The sequence below is a fragment of the Lates calcarifer genome, linkage group LG17 (assembly GCF_001640805.2).
Source record: "Lates calcarifer isolate ASB-BC8 linkage group LG17, TLL_Latcal_v3, whole genome shotgun sequence".
Taxonomy (NCBI): Eukaryota; Metazoa; Chordata; class Actinopteri; family Centropomidae; genus Lates; species Lates calcarifer.
Window position 1 is genome coordinate 13173450 of NC_066849.1, and position 19649 is coordinate 13193098.

The following is a 19649-nucleotide window of genomic DNA, read 5'->3' on the forward strand; positions in this document are numbered from 1 at the left end:
CTTACACCAAAATGAAATATTTACATAAACACAGATCCCTTTAAATAATCCAATTACACATCTGCTCAATCTAATCACACAGATCACAGAGACAACCAGGCAGAGGTGAGTACTGCCATTATCTAACTAGCAGAGCTTTCAAATAATATACCTGAGCTACTATTTGTGTATAACCTTCAGGAAGAGTAGATTCAGGTTCACAAACGACACCACTCTGCAAACAAGACTGACAGTCAGTTTTTTTTCTACCCAGGCAGCATGGACAGTACCTCTCTGCTTCCCCCAGTTGCCCTCCACAGTCTACCACCCTAAACTATTGATTTCAGATGTATACTTAATTCAATAAAGAATCACAAAAATCAATGCATGTGTCCATATTTCTTCAACATATGATTCTCTGTACCAGTCACCCAACAACTAGTACTCCTGCTCTCTGTAAGGTGAAAAAACGGATTATGTTAACTATAACTGTCAGATTAATGTAGTGCTGTAAAAAGTATATTTTCCACTGAACTGTAACATAGTGCACTTTTAAAGTCGCATGAAAAGATAACACTCAAGTATTAATTAAGTATCAATTTTACTAAAAAAACATTATTCATTATATCATAAAACAAATTTGTCAGTGTTTTCATCGAGTCTGTTGTTTAAAATATAAAAAAACGTCATGCTAAAATGTTTGAATTTTCCTAGCTTTTCCTGAAAACGAAGTTTGAGCGAAGGCGGAAGTAGGTGGGAGTGTATCATCTCGCGTCGCCTGTGTAGTCTTCTGCGGTGTCTGTTGAATGTCAGTCACGCTTGTTCCGACGATAAGCGATACAATCTAATGTAAACCCAACTGACAGGCAGTGAATCAGCTAGCAAAAAAATATTTTAGCTGCGCATCAAATTAAAATCCTCTGTCAGTGTAAATGGAAACATTACGGATAGCTTATCAGGTAAAAATGACCTTGGGTTTTTAAGGCAGAACCTCAGGAGCAACACAAAATTGAAGACAGACGACAAAATGAGGCTCAGATAAAAACACGAACCCATATATAATTTGTACTGAGGCTTATAGGATTACTTCTACCACCAGAGGCACAAAAAGCCCAAATTAAAAATAGGCCTGAACATGCAGAAGTCAGCATACTATGCAGGGAAACTGTGGGGGTGATATGATTGGTTGGGTGAAAGTGAAGTAAGGGGCTGAATAATTAATGTGTGCGTGTGTGTGTGTGTGTGTGTGTGTGTGTGTGTGTGTGGGGAGAGTTGGGGTATAGTGGGTATAAAAGAGACAGAGGGGTGAGGAGACAGAGAGGGAGGGGAGATGCTATGGACGGAGAGAGATGCTGTTGCCAGGGAACAGCAGCCACATAGAGGACCACTGAAAACAACAGCAGGTTTATCTAATGGAGTGAAGGGACACAGAGACTGGTGCTCATTTCTCCCAAGTTGCTGCAGGGATTAGGTTGTTTCTAGGGAGAGATCCTGATACAGACGAGACTCAAAGAAGGGTTTGAACTGATTTTGAGGAGGGGGGGGGGGGGATACTCCCACCACAAACAGAGGAGAGGGTGAGACAGGGAGTGAGATCATGATGCCAGAGCAGATGTAGTCTCATTTAAGGTGTTTAGTGTCTTGGTGCTGTGGACGTAGGAGCTGAGAGGCAGCTCGCTCTTCACGGCCAGTCTTTCCCCAACAAAGGTGGCCAGAGGCGGAGGAGAGGAGTGGGTGGGTGGGGGGGGAGTCCAGTACAGAGGTGCCCCCTGTCTTCAGACACCTGCTGCTGGCTAGTGGCTGACATTGAGGACACTGTACGACTGTGTCTTCTGTGCACGTGTGTGTGTGTGTGTGCATATGAATTAAGCAAAGACAGGGAGAGCAAGGAGGAGATTTCAGCCCAGACCCATGCTTTTCTGTCGGTGTGTGTGTGTGGGGGGGGAGATCGGGACTTTCACCCCTCGGATCTTTGCATCTGTGACTGAGGAGGAGGGAGGACAAGCAGACACGGACCAGCGAGAGGTGTTCTGAGGGGATCTCACACCGCTCATGTGAGTAAAACCATCCTTGCATTTCTAATCTGCTTGCACTGTTCACACCTTGCACCGCCTGCACATCAAATGTCCACTAACACATGAAATCTATTTGGGTAGCAGTGTATTGACTGTTCCATTTGAGATGACCTAGAAAGGCTGTGAGACCATTTTACTCTGTGGTGGTGCACATTTGGTTGCAATTCAGATGGGAGATTTTCTTTCCCACCATAAATATTTGCAAATATATAAATACATGCACAATGAGTGCTTTGCTGGGGGACAATACTTGCACAGGAACAGCATCTTTAAATGACATGTAATGGGTTGTAGACACACATATGAATATGGTCCATAATTTCTTGTATTTTACATGTTGCCTTTAGTCAGTTTGTGCATACAGCAGTTTGTAGAAGTCTTATATGGTTAATTAAATATTTTCATTTATAAATTTATAAAGAAGAGAGCTCATTATCTCTGATAAATAACTGATAATGATTTAGTCTCTTTTCATCATGCACCACTCACCACTATTTCCATTTCTGGGGTGTTGTCACATGTTGTGATAGATGACTTTGACCTGCTGCTGTGGTGTGATAATGGATTTGACTACAGGTTCCAATCTCTTATAATTGCTTTGCTCCTCGTTGGTATTATAAGACCTGTGGAAATGAATTATTTCCTGTGTGTGTGACATGGCAGCCCTCCAGTTTACACTCAGCCACAAGCATCGCTGCCAAAACCACCAAAACCGCTCCACTCCTCCCAGTAATTATATCATAGGAATCTATTCAGTGTTGCGTTATTTCTTGCTGTCATTATCATCATGCACCGCTGACGAGGTTGTTATAATCACACTCGGTTGGTTGTGCCACTATTTCCCATCACAGTGTTTTGTGGCTGTGAGGTCTGTGCACTGTTTCTAAGTATAACCTCCAACACACACTGGGAATCCTCTGTCTCCCAGCACAACCTGCTCAGACACTGTGGATTTCATACATGAGTGGAGAACTACAAAGACAACAGGACTTTAGGTCCAATTAAAGAGCCACAGTGTTCCTCTCATACAGACCTGTGCTGCTGTTATTAATGTGTTATTACTGTATTGTGCTAATGCAACTGGATTTCAGCATTAAATCCTGTAATCTAGAGGAGAGGAGTGCTTCCTAGTATTGATTATACAATCAGTTTGTGGTCACTGTGTTGTCCAAAGCATCCATCACTAAATCTGTGAATCCTCTTTGAGCACAAATGAATGAATATCAGATCAGAAGTGAAGTTTTTTTTTTTTTTCTGTTAATGCTATTGGTGAAATAAAGCCTCGGTGTGATCAAAAAGGCTGCAGTCACACCAGTGAGGTGGGATTAAGGAGCAGCAAGTGAGGATTAGGTCTGAAAGTCATTCTCCACACCGGCCTCTTGAATTCCACCCAGGAGCAAATTCGGATGTAATATTTGACTTTGAGGAGAAAACGGGCTCTGTCCGAGTCAGTCACATGCCTCTCACATGTGCTCCTGCGGGCAGAGGGGGGAATAAAAACCATGTGACCGACAGCAGGTTCAGCCCCTAAATTGTAATAAAAGAGGGTAAATTATTTGGACAAAAATCCTACTGCAACAATGCCGACTTTTCACTTTGCCTTTCAAGTCAAACACGTGTCCAGTCAGTGCTCTCATTTTATCTGATAGTTTTCCTCTGTCGTTGTTAACGGTGTTCATTAATTAAACATTTCTCTTTACATCTGCAGGCCCCTGCTCTCCTCTCTGAGGGATGGGCACCACAGAGGCAACTCTACGAATGGAGAACATGGAAGTGAAAGACGAGTGGCAGGATGAAGACTTTCCCAGGTGGGATGCTTTTACTTTCTATTTGGTCATCATGTCCCATTAGTGTCAAACAGAGGCAGGTGGTTGGTGCAGGTGGTTGAGATTACTAAAGCCGCATTTAAAGCAACTCTTAGAGCTGTGGGTGGTCCAATAGCTATACAGCATATTCTTATGAATGTGAGTCTATATGAATATACAGTACAATTTTGTTTTTTTCAACTACTTCCTGATAAATTGCTAATTAATTTTGTGAGGCAGCTGCATCACACTACTGTCAGTTCAGTTTTAGATCCTGTTAATGAAGGTTGTAGCTGAAGGTTGAAGCTGAACTATTGTGTCTTGATGTGAAATGATTTGTCCAGCAGGGCTTGAGCGCAGTGTGACATTTAACTCAATGTTCGCAGTGTGAGGCTCTGAAATAAGAGAGCCGATCAATAATCTGCCACAGCAGGAGAAGAAACAGAGAGAAAGATAAATGAGGGCAAAAAGAAAAAGTCATTCTCAGGGCACCGAGGTGTGAATGCAAACCTTGACAGGCAGAAAAAGAGCAGAAGTGAAGTGTGATGACAGTCAGTGCTGAGCTCCCTCCTCCCCCGTCCTCCTCCTTCCTCGTCCCTCCTCCCTCCTCCTCCGTCAGATGGGGAGGCAGGAAGCCAGGGAGCAGGTGCAGCGTCTGCCTGTAAATGGTCTCAGGCTACGTCATGTGACGCAACACCGATCAACAACACAGCATCGCCAGGAAAATGGTGGCAGGTTTTGGTTAAGGACAGACACAGAGACACGGAGGAATATCCGGAAGCGAATGGATTATTAAGGTTGCCTTCTGAGGGATGCTCTGCTCCACACTGTCTCCCATCAGCCGCGAAGACAGGGAATGAGTAAGCAAAACAAATATAAAGGTGTGTGAGGTTATAAAGCTCATTTGAATCGGCTTTGACAAAAGCAGCCCCCTCCCCCCGTACTCCCTCCAGAAGGTAAGCATCATCGGTTCATCCTGATATTGGTGTTTGTAGCTGAGGGACAATGCAGCCATAAACAGGAACAAAAGAGATAATCTCGCTTTTGTTAAAAGAAGAAATCCCCTTCAGTCTGTTCTGTTATGTTTATAGAAAGGGCTTCATTTTCTGACAAAGGAAACGTTGGACTATTAATCACTGCAGGGCTCCCCGGGGAATAGATTCAGACCAGTGCCTGTTTCTCTGAGCCTAAAGCCAGTTTTGTTGGCTCAGGAGGGGCACACACTGTCCTCCTGCAGATGGGTGGATGAAGCAGTTGGCTTTCACAGAAATGCAGCTAAAGCCCCCCTCAGCTGAAAAACACTGCGCTGTAGCTCTGCTGCATCCCTTGGCTCTTTAACTGTTTAGTTATTCAGCTCTGTTTTCACTTCCTTGGTCGGATTCTGTGTCGTTGCTGATAAACAAAACCACACATGCATGTGTAAGCACATCTGCCATAATGTGCATGGCTTGCATACTTACAAATGAACACAGGCGTGAGCACACAAACACACACATGTAAGAATATGCAGAGGAAGGATTTTGACTTCCAGCCCGCTCCTCTTTCTGCGCAGTCTGTATGCAGAAACACACAGAGAGGTCTTCTTCTTCCCTCTTCCCTGTCTCTTATTCCTCTCCTCTCTTTCTCTATTTCCCCTCCCTCTCTCCTCTACCTTCCACCATGCCCGGCAGCCCTGTAATCTTCATCTCCCCCCAGAGAGAAGTTAATTACCGTCTCTATCCTCTTCTGTTTCCTGCCTCTTTTTAGCGCTCAGCCAGATCAGTGACAACACCCACACCCTGACTGGTCCGTTGAACACCATGCTAATCACGTCTGTCACATTTTATTGTCAGGCCGTAGTTATAGACGATCACATGGTGGAAAACAGGGATGAGAAGAAGGACTAAATAAATCTTACTAGGCAAAAGTTAAGGTTGCTTTTATTTTAGGACCAGGTCAGTAAGTGGGCCAAGTGTCAGAGTCATGACTGCTTTGCTAAACCTTATATATGATACTCAACAAGCACAGCAGTGGTTGCTTATCTGCCTTTGTTTCCCTCCAGACCACTACCAGAGTACGGAGACATGGATTCCTCCTGTGGTCTCACAGACGACAGAGCCTGTAAGTAACGCTAACGACTGGATGATCCCTGATCAGAAATCCTGCTTTATATGATTTGATTTCAGTTACAGTCTTTCCCCTCCTTTGCTGCTGTAGCTCCCCCTAACTCCCTCAATGTCAGCCCACCTGGAGGCGGAGGAGGAGGCGTAACATCATCCCACCGTAAACGCCGTACGCTGCTCGCCCCGGAGATGAACCTCTCCCTGGATCAGAGCGAGGGCTCTTTGCTGTCAGATGACTTTCTGGACACGCCAGACGACCTGGACATTAACGTTGACGACATCGATACTCCAGATGAGACAGACTCCCTGGAGTTCATCACCAATGGCAATGAACTGGAGTGGGAAGGTCAGGGGTTAAAAATACATGTGTGCTTGTTCCCTTTTTTTTTTTTTTTTTTAACCCTTTTCATTATCACAATGTATTAAAACTCTTAAAATCTACTGTATTTGAATCTTCATGTAACATCTACTGTAACATCTATGAGTCTATATACTGAGGCTCACAGAAACAGTACAGTTTATTTGTTTATTCCAATATCTCATTTTATTGTTGGCATTTTATTCATTTTATCCTATTATTTTTCATGTAAAACACTGTGTGGCTCAACAGAAAACTGCATATATGTTTGCTTTTACAATCTGAAAGCTTTATGCATAGCAGAAGAGTTAAGATAAAACTATGTTTACCATGAATCTAATTCAAAATTTCACCCCAAATTTCTTTCCTAATCCCAAATCTTAATCCTTATGCACCAATACAAAAAGTAATTCAAATGAATCAAATCAATTCCTCTTCACTGGAACCAGTGCTGCGCAGCACGGTACGTACTTGAGAATCTGGCTTTGTGTCTGTTCAGATGACACGCCGGTGGCCTCGGCTAAAGCAGGTCCCACTGACGGTTCGGGAGAAGTAGATGAGGATGGGAACGCCAACAATGGACGCCTCTGGAGAACGGTGATCATCGGAGAACAGGAGCATCGTATCGACATGCAGGTCATCAGACCTTACCTCCGGGTCATCACACATGGAGGTCAGTGAAAGGGCAGAGATCAACCTGATAACTCAAGGAAGTTGTACTTAATGGACTAAAACATGCAACTTTTAACCCTTAAGATGGTTAAAGATAAACACTAATGAGACCAGTTTTCATGCGTCAGACGTTTGTCGCTGTTCATGATTGATTGAAACTCTCTCTCCTCAGGTTATTATGGAGAAGGTCTCAATGCCATCATTGTGTTCTCTGCCTGTTACCTGCCGGACAGTAGCTGTCCAGATTATCACTACATCATGGAAAACCTCTTCCTGTGAGTTTGACATGGCTGAGTTTTATTTTTCAAGTATAGGGTTTGATGTTGTACATTACTGAAGGAGTACAGGGTTAGGATCACCGTGTTGGAAAAACACAAGGCTTGGACTATGGGCTCACAAGTGTTTTATAATCCTTTGGTGATGCTGTAACTTGACATACAGCTGTTTTGAAGTCAGTGCTTCCTGTAAAGTAACACACCTCATCTCCTCTCCAGGTACGTGGTGAGCAGTCTGGAGATGCTCGTGGCTGAAGATTACCTGATCATCTACATGAACGGAGCCACCCCTCGGAGTAAGATGCCCGGGATCAGCTGGCTCAAGAAATGTTACCAGATGATTGACAGAAGGTGAGAGAAAGAGAAGCTACAAGAAAAACTGCTCCATCATTATTGATTTATATCCAGAATATAAATATGAATTGACTTGTTATTTGTGTTGTGCTGGCAGATTGAGGAAGAACCTGAAGTCTCTGGTCATCGCTCACCCTACGTGGTTCATCCGCACTGTCCTGGCTATATCCAGGCCCTTTATCAGGTGATACACACAGACGCCAACAACTGAATGATATGTTTCAATGTTGCAAATCCACAAATCCTGTTGCACAAGTTAAAGCGTTTTTTCTAGAGCCAATCGCAGATAACTGATGAAGGACAGACCAGGTTTCTAAATATCTTCACCATAATTAAATTAAGGCACTTTAATTTTGGCAGTGACACGTTTCCATGTTTGTTAAGACATGTGTTGGCTTGTTTTTGTTCAGCTGTTTATTAAATCCAAAGAGCATCTGTGCCTCTTACACTAAAAAAACAAGCAAACCCTAAGAGAGCCACAACAGAAATTGTTAATTTCACCACTGTACCTTTGTTGTCTCATTATCTGCAGTGTGAAGTTCATGAATAAGATCCAATACGTCCACAGTCTGGACGAACTGGCAGAGATCGTCCCCATGGAGCATGTCCACGTCCCAGAGTGTGTGGTGCAGTAAGTATCTCTGGCCACTAGATGGAGAAAATGAGCTGCAGGAGTGCATCTCAACCTGCAGGCAGCAGCTGCTACTGCTGTATTTCTCTCTGCAAAGTGATTATCCATGTAAATCTAGCAGAGAACAAGTCTACTGTGATCTTATTTGAGCAAATGTAAAATAAGATTATTACGCTAGTTTCCTGAAAAGGGCTTAGATGGTGGGATTTGCAATGCGAATAGAGGATAATACAGTGTTACTCATTTTCAGATTTGATGAGGAGAGGATTAAAGCCCGGAGGGAAAGGTAAGATAAATCCAGAATTTATCATGACACATATATAGAGCTGTTGGTTTTAGCAGAAAGTCTAAACTCACTGTGTGTGTGTGTGTATGTGTGTGTGTGTAGGATGGAGCAGGAGCAGAAGCAGAGGCAGCAGGAGCAGCAGCAGTCAGTCCCACAGGAGCCAATTAAAAAGTCTGAGAGGTACTGTTCCTCACTGAATTTATAGCCTGTCATAATTTCACATTAGACATTTAACTACTCGGGAAATTCATCAGTTTTTTTTCTGCACTGTCGGCCTTCCAACTTTTTACAAAGTTCTCAGTGCATGTTTTTCTCATTTCCAGGCCAAAGTCAGTTATTGTCGATCAAGGGTTATGAGAAGGGCAGAGCTTTGCAGGTGAGGATAATATAACACACTTCTGTATTTCTTATATTAGCCACAAGGTGGCTCTGTACTTTGAAACTGATCCACCACACTGCCCTTACATTTCCACCTGAATAGTGAGTAATTCCCATACACTACTACTCGACAAATTGTTTGCAAAGAGACTCATTACATTTGCATGAGCACAATGGCCTGTGGAGAGATAGCTGCTTGTTTTAATGCTCATTTGATGTGGAGTGTTGTTGGGAATGAGAGTGAACGGGGAGGTAAAGGATTGTAGTTGTTTGTGCGGGGTGTGAGTTGGTGCAGGTAGGCGGTGTAAATCTTTTTTAACCTTCATTCACATCCAGATTTACATTGACCAGTTGATGGCTTCATTGAAGCCAGAGTATATCCTACATGAAATTTACTTTGAGAGAAATGTTTAACCTTAGACCTGACATCATTGGTACAGTATCTTTTCAAGCCATGAGCTTTCTGCTGGAATTGAAAATGAAGTTCTGCTGTTTTAAAGGGGATGTAGAGTTTGCAGTCAACTTAACACTCAGTACACGTCCTTGAGGGACAACAAATGTCCTTACAAAAGCTGATGTAAGATGTTATTACATACTGTAAACTTTACCCAAAACAAAGGCTGCGTGATATGAAGGACATTTTCATAGACTAAACAGCAACCATAAATAAGTCATATCCACAGCACCATGAGACACATTCAGTATGAACTGGTTGAAACCAGGTGGCTCAAGGATATATTCAGTCGTATGCTGTAACTGTCCGGCAGTTTAATCACACTGATAACAGTCATGAGACCGAAACACCTGTGATAACAACACATAAAACTGATAATGATACATTGATTTAAACCGTCTACAGGAGCCATTCTTGGCCATACAGTGTAAAAAAGATAGGAGTTTAAATGTACTGACTCTTCATCCGTTTGGTTCACCTTCAGGGTAAATCAGGCAGGTTTTCATTTCATAAAATGCAGGATTTGATTGCAACTTGTGATTGATTTTAAAAAAGCAAAACTGTGAAATTTCATGTAAACGTCTCAGAAACCAAGGCTTTAAAATTTAAAGTGATTTTCCATAATACGGTGACTTTTTTTTATTGTCCTGTCATCATCCATTAACATTTCTCTCTCTTCATGCAGGATGTGACAGAAGTGTGGAGCATGAAACCTTTGATTTATACCCGTAAGGAGCAGACGTCCAACATACGCTTCCTTGTTTTATCAACATTCAGCTGAAGATTTGTGCCATCACTCTCCAGTCAAAATGGTGAATGCTCCATCTCTATTCCCTCTGTCTGGAACCTCCTTGTTCTCTCTCTCCCTGAGAGGTTTATATATTGTAACTTGAAAGTGTGTGAAGGAAGATGCTGCTCTGTTGGGCTAAGAACTGTTTCTTGATGGAAACTGTTGCTGAGTTTGTCAGTTCATTACCCTGCTGTGTGGTACAACCCTATGAGTAGCTCATATTGAAATGTTGCAAAATCACAAGGTTCTGTGAAGCCGGGAAACAGACAGAAATTCTAGCTCTAAAATGTAACACAAAATTAACTAAAACAGAAAAAAGAAAAACAGTACATTTTTGCAACCTTGGGTGAAACATTCCAGTTGTGTTTTCTCACGTGTTCATATCAGTCGAAAGATTACAGGCTTGTCTCTTTGCCTCTACAACTCAGAAATACATCAACTGGATTGTGTGAAAAATGCAGATTTGTTAGCCCAAAATCCAGTGTGGTTTTATGAGTTCCTTGGAGATACAACATTTTCACCTGAGTAGAGGGATGTGTGCGTATATTTTGACAGTTTCAACACTTGTTAAACAGCAACTGATGTAACAAACGCTCAGCTCGTGTCCGTGTGCGATCACCAGACCACAGTGATCACACACATTTCTATTCATGCTAGTTTGTGTCAATCTAATGTGTATACACTTACGACTGTATTCCAGTTAGTCAGATGCCTTCATCTTTATTTTTTGTTTCATAACTGCTGTATCTTAAGGCCTTTTCAAATTCTCGCTTATATGCTGTACTGACATTTTTGAAAATGTTCAAGTAACATTCACTGATGTAGGGATCATTTGATGTTGTTCTCTGTGATCCCATCTGCTCCGTGACAGTTTCCTCTGTGCCCCTCCATCTGTACTGTACCTTGTGTTAAGATGTGCCTCAGTCTTCTTGTCTGTAAAAAGAGGAGACATAATTTCCATTTTCTGAAAAAAAAAGAAAGCATCTATAAGAACCATATGAAAAATATTTGTAGATGGACAAGCGATGTGTGTCTACTTTGTGTTTTGGGATTGTGGCCACATAAACAGATTTCATGCATTACACTGACATGTATAGTATGTGATAGTTTAGTATCATATATTATTTATTCTGTATATGAAAAATGCTATCCAACAAAATACAAAACATACAGAACAATGTATGAAATCTGTATAAAAATGACTACAATCAAGACCAAATACACAAATATTGTCTATATGGTTCTTTTACAGAATTTCTAAAATGTATATTTTAAAAAGAACAGAGGGACGACGTTAATGTAGCTTATTTTGACATTAATATTTCTTGGCATGCGTAGTGCATTATGGATTGAACATTTCCTGGGGGTTCCGATATTTTTTTCTTGTCTTCCATTTGTTCACCAGTCAGTCAACCTATTGTAGCAAGGAGGAGGAGAGGAGTAAGAAATTTTATTTTTGTAAAGACCTGCATACTTGTAATGCCTGTATACTGTTGAAATTGTTTTGCACTGTTGGATTTGGTTTTTGCATCATTCTTGAAGTATAGATTTACATTTAGGAGGCGATGAGTCCTTTTAAAATGTATTTTGAGTTGTTGTGAAGGAGCACGGCCAATGTCATGCAGTTGTATAGCTGTTAGTACGGCGTGGACATGCTAATGTGCCTCTGTTGAGGAAAATAGGAGTCATGAAATGTCTGCTTCTAATGTGCCATCTCACTTCTGACTTTCCCCTTGTTCTGTTGCCTTTCTGGTGCAGGAATGTTCGAGAAAAGCTTCAACTTTTTTCATCTTTGCAGTCCTTTTAGGACACCAGTAAACTAAACCTGTGCCGGGACACTTCCATCCATGATGGAGGAGTCCTGGCACAGTTTTCGAGGAATGGCTCCTCTGTTTGTAGTTTGTTGACTGAACTGAGTGCCTGTTTTTGAGCCAAATCTTTAAAAGGAATCCAGAGTAAGTAAAGGAATGTAAAGTGTAGCCTTTACGTTTTTAGTTATTAGGATTTATAGGTTTACTGTATCATGTTACATCCAATATCACTGGCAAGGTTTGCATATAAATGACTGATGTGACCTTTCCAAAAATCAAAATGTTCATTTTGACTATAAAAGCACAATATCTACAATTCTTTGCCTTCCATTTGTCTGCTATAAAATGTTTGCTCAGATTTAAATGGGAAAGATGATTCATGGTTCTGAAGTCCTTTCTAGGTGAAAATGAATGTTTCTGCCTTGTAAATATAACTGAATAAATTGTTCCTCCCCAAATTCTGTCATGTTGTTTGTTTTCATACTTTTCTCTTTACTCACACAGAGATATCATTTCTACTCTTTCGATGCAGAATTTGGCCGTGGCCACATTGTATGCTATGGAAACAAAACTGAAGTAGCCCATTGAATAATAAAAAGTCAAATACATATGTTACTCTGCAGGATGTCTACACACATCTGGACTCTGGTACATCTACTGAAATGCTACTGAGCTTGAGATAGTGTTGAGTGAGGGCTTCTTCACAGAACAATCTGTAGAAAAAAGGCTGACAAGCCTTTAATGTTATTAAAATGTCATAGAGGCCACAACCTTTTAATTATGTTCAACTGAACAAATAAAAATTACAGGTTGTTTCTGTTGCCTGAAATAATCACTTATTCCAAGTTTAAGTATCAGTTAGATTTTATGTTGCAAAGCATAGCATTGTGTTGCTTCTTATTAATTTTTACCCTTTAAATAAAGTAAGTAAATAAAGGAACTAATTACCCAAGGTGCATTGCTTCTTCTCTTCAAACAGGCAGCAAGGATATATAAGCATATGATGTAAACTGCATGTGAATGTAGACTGTACATCTACAGTAGAGTTTATAATAAAATAGTCAGTGGTTCTTAAACAGCAACAGGATGGGCTCTTGTAGGTCTGAATAGAGCTTTTCCACAGCACACATTTCAACTTGTCAAACACAGGTGTGACTAATAACAGTAATTGCTGCATTGAATTGCAATAATTGCGAGCGCAAAGACGACATTAATGTTGTTAGTTCCACCTGTGCTTTTCTTTTCAAATACATGTCAAAATGTCTGCAGTGAGAAAGGTTTTGCTAATTCATTTAGAAACATTAAAGAAAAAAAAGACATTCAGATAGAAAAATGATATTTTAAGTACAAGATGTCATGTCAGTTTCATTTCTATAGCCCCATGTGCACTTGCATACATAGAAACACATACTACACTTTAAAACTGAATGTAAAAGGTACAAACAGTGAGTCTCCTCGTTGATCAAACTGAGTTAATGTAACAGGGTTTTACTGTGGTGAGAAAAAACTGGGAACTGATACACTGATACAGTCATTTGAACTTGTAATCAAATAACACATCTGGCTCTCCCACATTCATCTACTATATATATATATATATATATATATATACATATATATATATATATATATATATATATATACACACATGCTGTGCCATGCTGTGATCACGTCCAACTTTTCTTGGATCAGGGAAGTCCTGTGAGGTCATCACCATAAGATCGTCACGAGTCACCCATCCCACCCTTCTCCCTTACACATTAATACTGACAGAGAGAGCCCCTGACTGTTGACCCCTAACCCCTGTGATAGGATTCATATTACACATGGACACACACAGAAATAGAAAGGGGGCAGCACTTAAAGAAGACACAGTGCAGAAGATGATTTTCATCCAGATGGTCAAAATATATGACTCACAATTAATTATCCATATTTTAACCTCATTCATACTTATAAATTCATACTATCCCAGCTGGAACATTTGTGGCAGAAAACAAACCTTTGGGCTGTGGCAGAACAGCAGATTGACTGTGCAGCTGACAAATCTGCAGACATATGTCAACATGGACCAGAATCTCAAAGGAATGTTTCTACCTTCTTGTAAAATCTGTGCCACAAAGGATATGAAGCTGTTTTGAGAGCAAATACATGATTCTGTATTCTCAGTCCCTGTCCCTGTGTGTCTTGTTCCAGTGGCCTACTTCTCATCAGTATGTCTGGGTCCCCTCCAACAGCTCGTGTGGACTTTGTTCACACAAGCGACATCCTTCAGTTATACTTTTCTCACTCACGTTTTGAGCTATAGGCTAAGGGTCTAAAGGTCTAGGGATTTAAGGGTGTAAGTCTGAGGACCCTTGCTGGAGGTTTGCCCTGACTGGAATTTGAACCCTAGTCTGCTGAGGTGACAATACTGCCACTGGGGCTGTGATGCCCAAAGTGGGAGAGTTGCTCCAGCAGATTCAAGGTACAACATCCAAGGCCTCTGGTAGATATGTACCATTACTTTTACACATAGCTATACATGATAGGATGATATGAAAATATAAAACTAAATGTATTAAATAATATAGAGTCTAGTACAGAAATGCAGCATTACAAGTGTACATATCAACTTCATTACAGTCATATCTGGTAATGACGATGATTTTCCCCGCTAACTGGTTGTTATGGTGCTCCTGACAAAAATCTAACCATCTTTGTGTCCATCAGTTTACTGGAAAACACCAGTACAAATCAATGACTGCATATGGCGCAAACATCCGCAGTTATTTTAATGTATCTCTGGACCACCATCAGTGGTAGTTTTCCACAGCGTCCGGATCATCAGGTGGATTACTACCTGCTGATCCTCCGTCTCTGTGATGCAAACTAACAGCTGCTGACAAATATGTTAATGTGTGAAAGTTCGCGGGCCGTGATTGGCTGGTGGCAGCAGCTCTTGCGCGATCTGATTGGCTGCTGCGAGGAGGCACGTACAGCAGTGGAAAAGAGCGCCGGCACGCCAGATCACGAGAACGCCCCCTGCCTGCGTGAGTGGTGACGCAAGACGACGCAAGCTGAGTATAAATGAGAGTACCTCGCGTGCACAGTCAATGGACCCCTAGGAAGAGAGAGAGAAGTCTCTGCGCTACAACTTTTAAACTTTTAAGTGTTTGAAGAGATTAATCTGAGGGATTCTTATCCTTGACTTGACTCTTGAAGACTGTTTCTTTAGTTGTCGTCGAGCAGCGCTGTCGTTTAGTGACAAAAAGATGAAATACATTATAGGAATTGGCGGGTAAGTATGTTTTTTTAATCAAACCGTCAGTTATTTGCTAATGTCTTTAATGTTTGCTAACATCCGTAACTATCTAGATATACTCCAGTGTTGTGTCTAAACTAACTGATAGTTGAGTGGAGTTTGTATAAGACGGTTGACTAATAGGAGTGTGTAGTGAAATGTAATGTTATTGTTCCTGTTGATATCTCAGATCAAACTAGTGGTTTGGGTAAAGTTATTGTTTTACATAATGGTGGTTATCATTTTATGTAATGTTGTTTCGCTTCTGGTGGATGGTTGTTGTTCTTTGGCCACATGTGTTATCAGCTACCCGCCAGAAAGTTGTACAGCTGGGCTGTTAACACCGGTTTAAAGTCGTGTCCGGTGTGACTGGTTTGTTGTCATAAATCGAGCGGGACATTTGAAAATTCACCGCGAGACTCAGTTCAAAAGTGGAGGGAGAGTTAACGTCGGTGTTATCCCAAACCAACTAGTTTCACTTTATTATCAACGTTTATACATATAATATATACTATTTTAAAATGTGTCATGACAGAAGTTTATTGCATTTCTGTCTCAACAGGCACATTGTACGGTTGAAAACAGTATCTTATTATTTATCCAGCACCATTTGTCGACTAAAACGGTTTCGTTTAATTGCACATCACACACCAATCTTTTCTCGCATTTAAGTGTATCTTGGTAAATAGTGTTTTAGTTAAATGTGACTTTGTTATACGTGCCTAAAAAACTAAATATCAAACGTAAACAGAGGGCGCCACATGTCTTCTGGTGGAAACTTTGCACAAGGGCTTTATTGCTAATCAAAATAATTTTACCTATAAAATAATCGTTGCTGGAAATAGATGATTACTGTGTATTTTATCACTTTTTGCCTTTTTTGTTTTCAGAGTCACCAATGGTGGTAAAACCACCCTGACCAATAAGTTGATCAAGACTCTGCCCAACTGCTGTGTTGTTCACCAAGATGATTTTTTCAAGGTGAGTTTTAGCAGAGAGGTATTTAGAGTTTTATTTTTGTTGTAGCTTGCCTCACCTTTTCTCTTTTTAATGAACACTGCATGAGCATTGCATGAAAGGAAAGTAGTGGGTGCTACCATGTGTAACATCCCATCCCCCACTCTCTGTTCTCCGCTGTAGACATGGAAATTTCTCTGTCCATGCAGAGTAGTCTCTTTTACCTGGCTGTGTTTTCTTGCTGCTCCAGTTGTGATTTTTCTCCCCTGTATCCTTTTGAATATCCTCTGTAATTTTCCTTATATACAGATTTGTGTGATACCCAACTAACATGCCTTAAATCACTTAACTTTGCATTACTTCATCCTAGTCCTGTCTTTCATCTCCTTGAGCACACTAAGAGTGTATAATTTCTATTTTTTTCCCTCCTTTATTCCTCATCTTACTAGAGCAGTTTGTAAATTGTGCCTGCCCTTTGCTGTGCGTTTTTTCCTTTTTCTTCTGTGTATGCGCTTGTTTGGCCATGCACTGGCATGTGAGTGGGATCTGAGAGTGTTCAGAGCCGTGAGGTTGCAGCAATGTTTTATTGGTGACTGTTATTTCAGAAACCTGATCTGATAGAGGTCGGGGAGGACGGCTTTAGACAATGGGATGGTAAGACTTCACTGAAGACTACCGATAACTCATTGTTTACCCCCTATTCATATATCAGTCTCTTTAATGTATTATACCCCCACCCTCCAATATAATATACATCGTAGTCATTTAACATGCACATCATAATATCAACATTAAGCTGATAATCAGCTCCAGTAATCTGGACAGACACAGACACATTCCCAATATTTTACATTCTTTGCTTGTGTCAATTCTAATTTTCTGTCTTTCCTTTATTCTGTCTTCCTCTTTCAATTTTGTTCTCTACAGTGATCACAGCTTTGGATATGGAGGCCATGACCAACACCGTAAAAGGTTGGATCGAGAACCCTGTGAAGTTCGCCCGTTCTCACGGCGTCACTCTGTCCTCTGCCTCTGACGTGGCCAAACCTGACGAGCAGATCCACATCCTGATTGTAGGAGGGCTTCCTGCTCTATAACTACCTGTAAGTTTCACTAGCTGCTTGTGCAAGCCTGAACTCCTTGTATAGGTTATCCAGATTGTTTGAGCTGAGGTTAAACAGCTGAAGTTCCTGTCTTGGTTGCACCATACTATCAAGTTTCATTCATAAGAAACGTGATTAATTTTTCCACACAACTGTAGTTAGCACTTGTGTCTATTTGTCCAGTTAGAAGATCATATTGTGTGTTTTGGTTTTTTAATGTGGCTCTAAAATGAATAAGATGTCTCAATCACCTCAACACCACAGACTTTCCAGTGAAGGGGAGGAGGCCATCTTGTCTCTGGCAAATTCTAGGAAATTCATGACAACAAACGTAACGGGCGGGGGTATTTCATGTAGAGTCACATGATAATATTGCTCGCTGTAGACTTGGGCAGGTCCTGCAGTCAGAGATAAGGGGTTCAGCAGAAAGAGGCTCTCTTGAGTCGTACTTAAAGCCATGTGCTGGGTGATTGGTACTCTGTGTGCTAGAGATGAAGGTCGAGCACACTGCATAGATGCAGATAAAATGCAGTAGGAACAGTTGCATAACTAACCCTGGTTTGGTTGAAGATGTTATGTAGTATTGTAAATGACCTTGTTCATCACCTCTGCCCTCTAGGCCTCTGCTGGATGTTTTCAACAAGTGCTATTACATCTCAGTTCCCTATGAGGAGTGCAAAAGACGGAGAAGGTGAGTTAATTCAGAAAGATTTGGTTATATTTCATCACATGATTTTATAATCACCGTCATTTTTTTTTCTCCACGTGATCCTGTCATTAAAAGAGTTCTTTGTGTAACTGTGTTTCAGTACGAGGCAGTACACTGTCCCTGACCCTCCTGGCCTGTTTGACGGCCATGTGTGGCCCATGTACCTGAAGCACAGGAGAGAGATGGAGGACAGCAGCTTGAATATTGGTATGTTGTATTATCCAGTCGGTCTTGTCAGAACACATTTTTCAGATCAGTGTCTCCTTTTCTCTTGACGTCCAAGAAATTCAGCGTAACCTGTTGGTCCAGAAAAATTCTCATCTGATTTTTTTTTTTTAACCTCTTGTGTGTTGCAGAGTACCTGGATGGTTTGAAGACCAAAGATGAGATCTACAACCAGGTGTATGAGGACATTCAGAACAACCTGCTCAATCGTTTATAGGTGAGAAGCCAACCTCTGTTAGTTGTGTATTTCTGTTTGTATTAATTTATTTGTAAGATGATGTTAATATTTTTTTTTTTTCTGTTTCTTACAGCAGGAAGACTCCTCTCCATCCCTGTACAGAATTTGTAAATAGTCCCAAGGATTTCTTTTTTATCAAGTTTTTCTAATTTTATTCTTTTTTTTTTTGTATATAGAGCTAAGCACTGTTAACTTATCATTGTCTTTTTATCATCTTCAGATGATCAATATTTTTTTTGTTTCTCCATAAAAGGTGATTGATGTACTGATCTATGTTACTCTCACTGTTATCTTAAACCACATACCTGTACTGGACCATTTGTCTGTCCAATTACATTCTCATACAAATAAATGTATTAGTTGCTGTGAAGATACAGTAAATCAAGCATTTGTCTTTTTGTCACTCATTTGAAGTCTTTGCTGCTGACATCAGGTTATTGTTGACTTGTGTTGCATGGTAAATTTGTGTCTTTTCATAAGACAGCCTAAGCTTTTATTGCCTATAATATAACACTTGTAGGTGTTTTGATTCAAATAGCCCAAATATTCCACTGTGTGTTCTCTGATATCAAGCTGTATAATTTCTGTATATCAATTATTCTGCTCTCAAATTAATAACATTACAGTGTACCCAGCTGAATTAATTAGTAGTGGCTTCCCAGCCTGTGGATGTCACATCCTCCAAAGTGTCAAAAGACAATTAACAGAAGATTCCTTTCCCAAATTTTTATTTTTGTTTTTGAGGTTCTTCACTGGATGGATTTACCTCTTCAGTCCAGGAGGCTTGTTAAAGTTAAACAGAGGGAAACGTCACTGACATTAAACACAGAGTGGAAGTGCAACCTTTGAGGAGGTGTTGTAAGTGGACATCTCTAATCTTTAAAGAGGCACAAGCCAAAAAGGTTGGTTACTGTCGATAATAAAGCAGGTGACCAGGTCCTGTTTTGTCAAGGACTTCTGCCTGCATCTATTTTAGAAACACAAGCTCTGTCATGCACCTATATCTGTTCTCCTGTGGTTTGTAGCTCTTAAATAGCTGCCCTTGCTTGCCTCAAGGAGATGCCTGAGTAGGTCATAGACTAACCACAAGATTTAGGCCATTAGCACTGGATTTATATCACGTGAGGCCCAGAGGCACATGCTGGTATCACCTATATGGACCCT

The 19649-nt window shown here is 40.8% G+C and overlaps 2 protein-coding genes across 3 annotated transcripts; both read left to right on the top strand.

Annotated features, from left to right (window-relative positions):
- The first annotated feature begins 1272 nt into the window (after positions 1–1272).
- On the top strand, positions 1273–12428 carry atcaya (ATCAY kinesin light chain interacting caytaxin a). Of its 2 annotated transcripts, XM_018673297.2 has the most exons (13): positions 1273–2033; positions 3763–3862; positions 5901–5959; positions 6056–6307; positions 6819–6992; positions 7164–7266; positions 7486–7617; positions 7718–7804; positions 8153–8251; positions 8502–8537; positions 8640–8717; positions 8861–8913; positions 10055–12428. In XM_018673297.2, exons 2-12 carry the CDS (start codon positions 3786–3788, stop codon positions 8892–8894), a joined length of 1131 nt encoding a protein of 376 aa, XP_018528813.1. In that variant the 5' UTR covers positions 1273–2033; positions 3763–3785; the 3' UTR covers positions 8895–8913; positions 10055–12428. The 2 variants fall into 2 exon arrangements, with proteins under 2 accessions (XP_018528813.1, XP_018528814.1); XM_018673298.2 differs by lacking the exons at positions 1273–2033; positions 3763–3862 and adding an exon at positions 4352–4815.
- A 2618-nt stretch (positions 12429–15046) lies between these two features.
- mibp (muscle-specific beta 1 integrin binding protein) lies at positions 15047–18870 on the top strand. The gene is given in 9 exon segments (XM_018673296.2): positions 15047–15250; positions 16144–16234; positions 16816–16864; positions 17138–17286; positions 17288–17313; positions 17933–18004; positions 18123–18229; positions 18379–18464; positions 18559–18870. Coding segments are annotated over 8 exon segments (606 nt in total). The 5' UTR covers positions 15047–15224; the 3' UTR covers positions 18559–18870.
- The last annotated feature ends 779 nt before the right edge of the window (positions 18871–19649 follow it).

Bases quoted from the DNA above. Each gene is read 5' to 3' on its own strand.
- atcaya (XM_018673297.2), top strand. From the start codon at position 3,786: ATGGGCACCACAGAGGCAACTCTACGAATGGAGAACATGGAAGTGAAA. The intron at 7,618-7,717 runs GTGAGAGAAAGA...TTGTGCTGGCAG, and splicing joins TACCAGATGATTGACAGAAG to ATTGAGGAAGAACCTGAAGT. The intron at 8,718-8,860 runs GTACTGTTCCTC...TCTCATTTCCAG, and splicing joins CCAATTAAAAAGTCTGAGAG to GCCAAAGTCAGTTATTGTCG.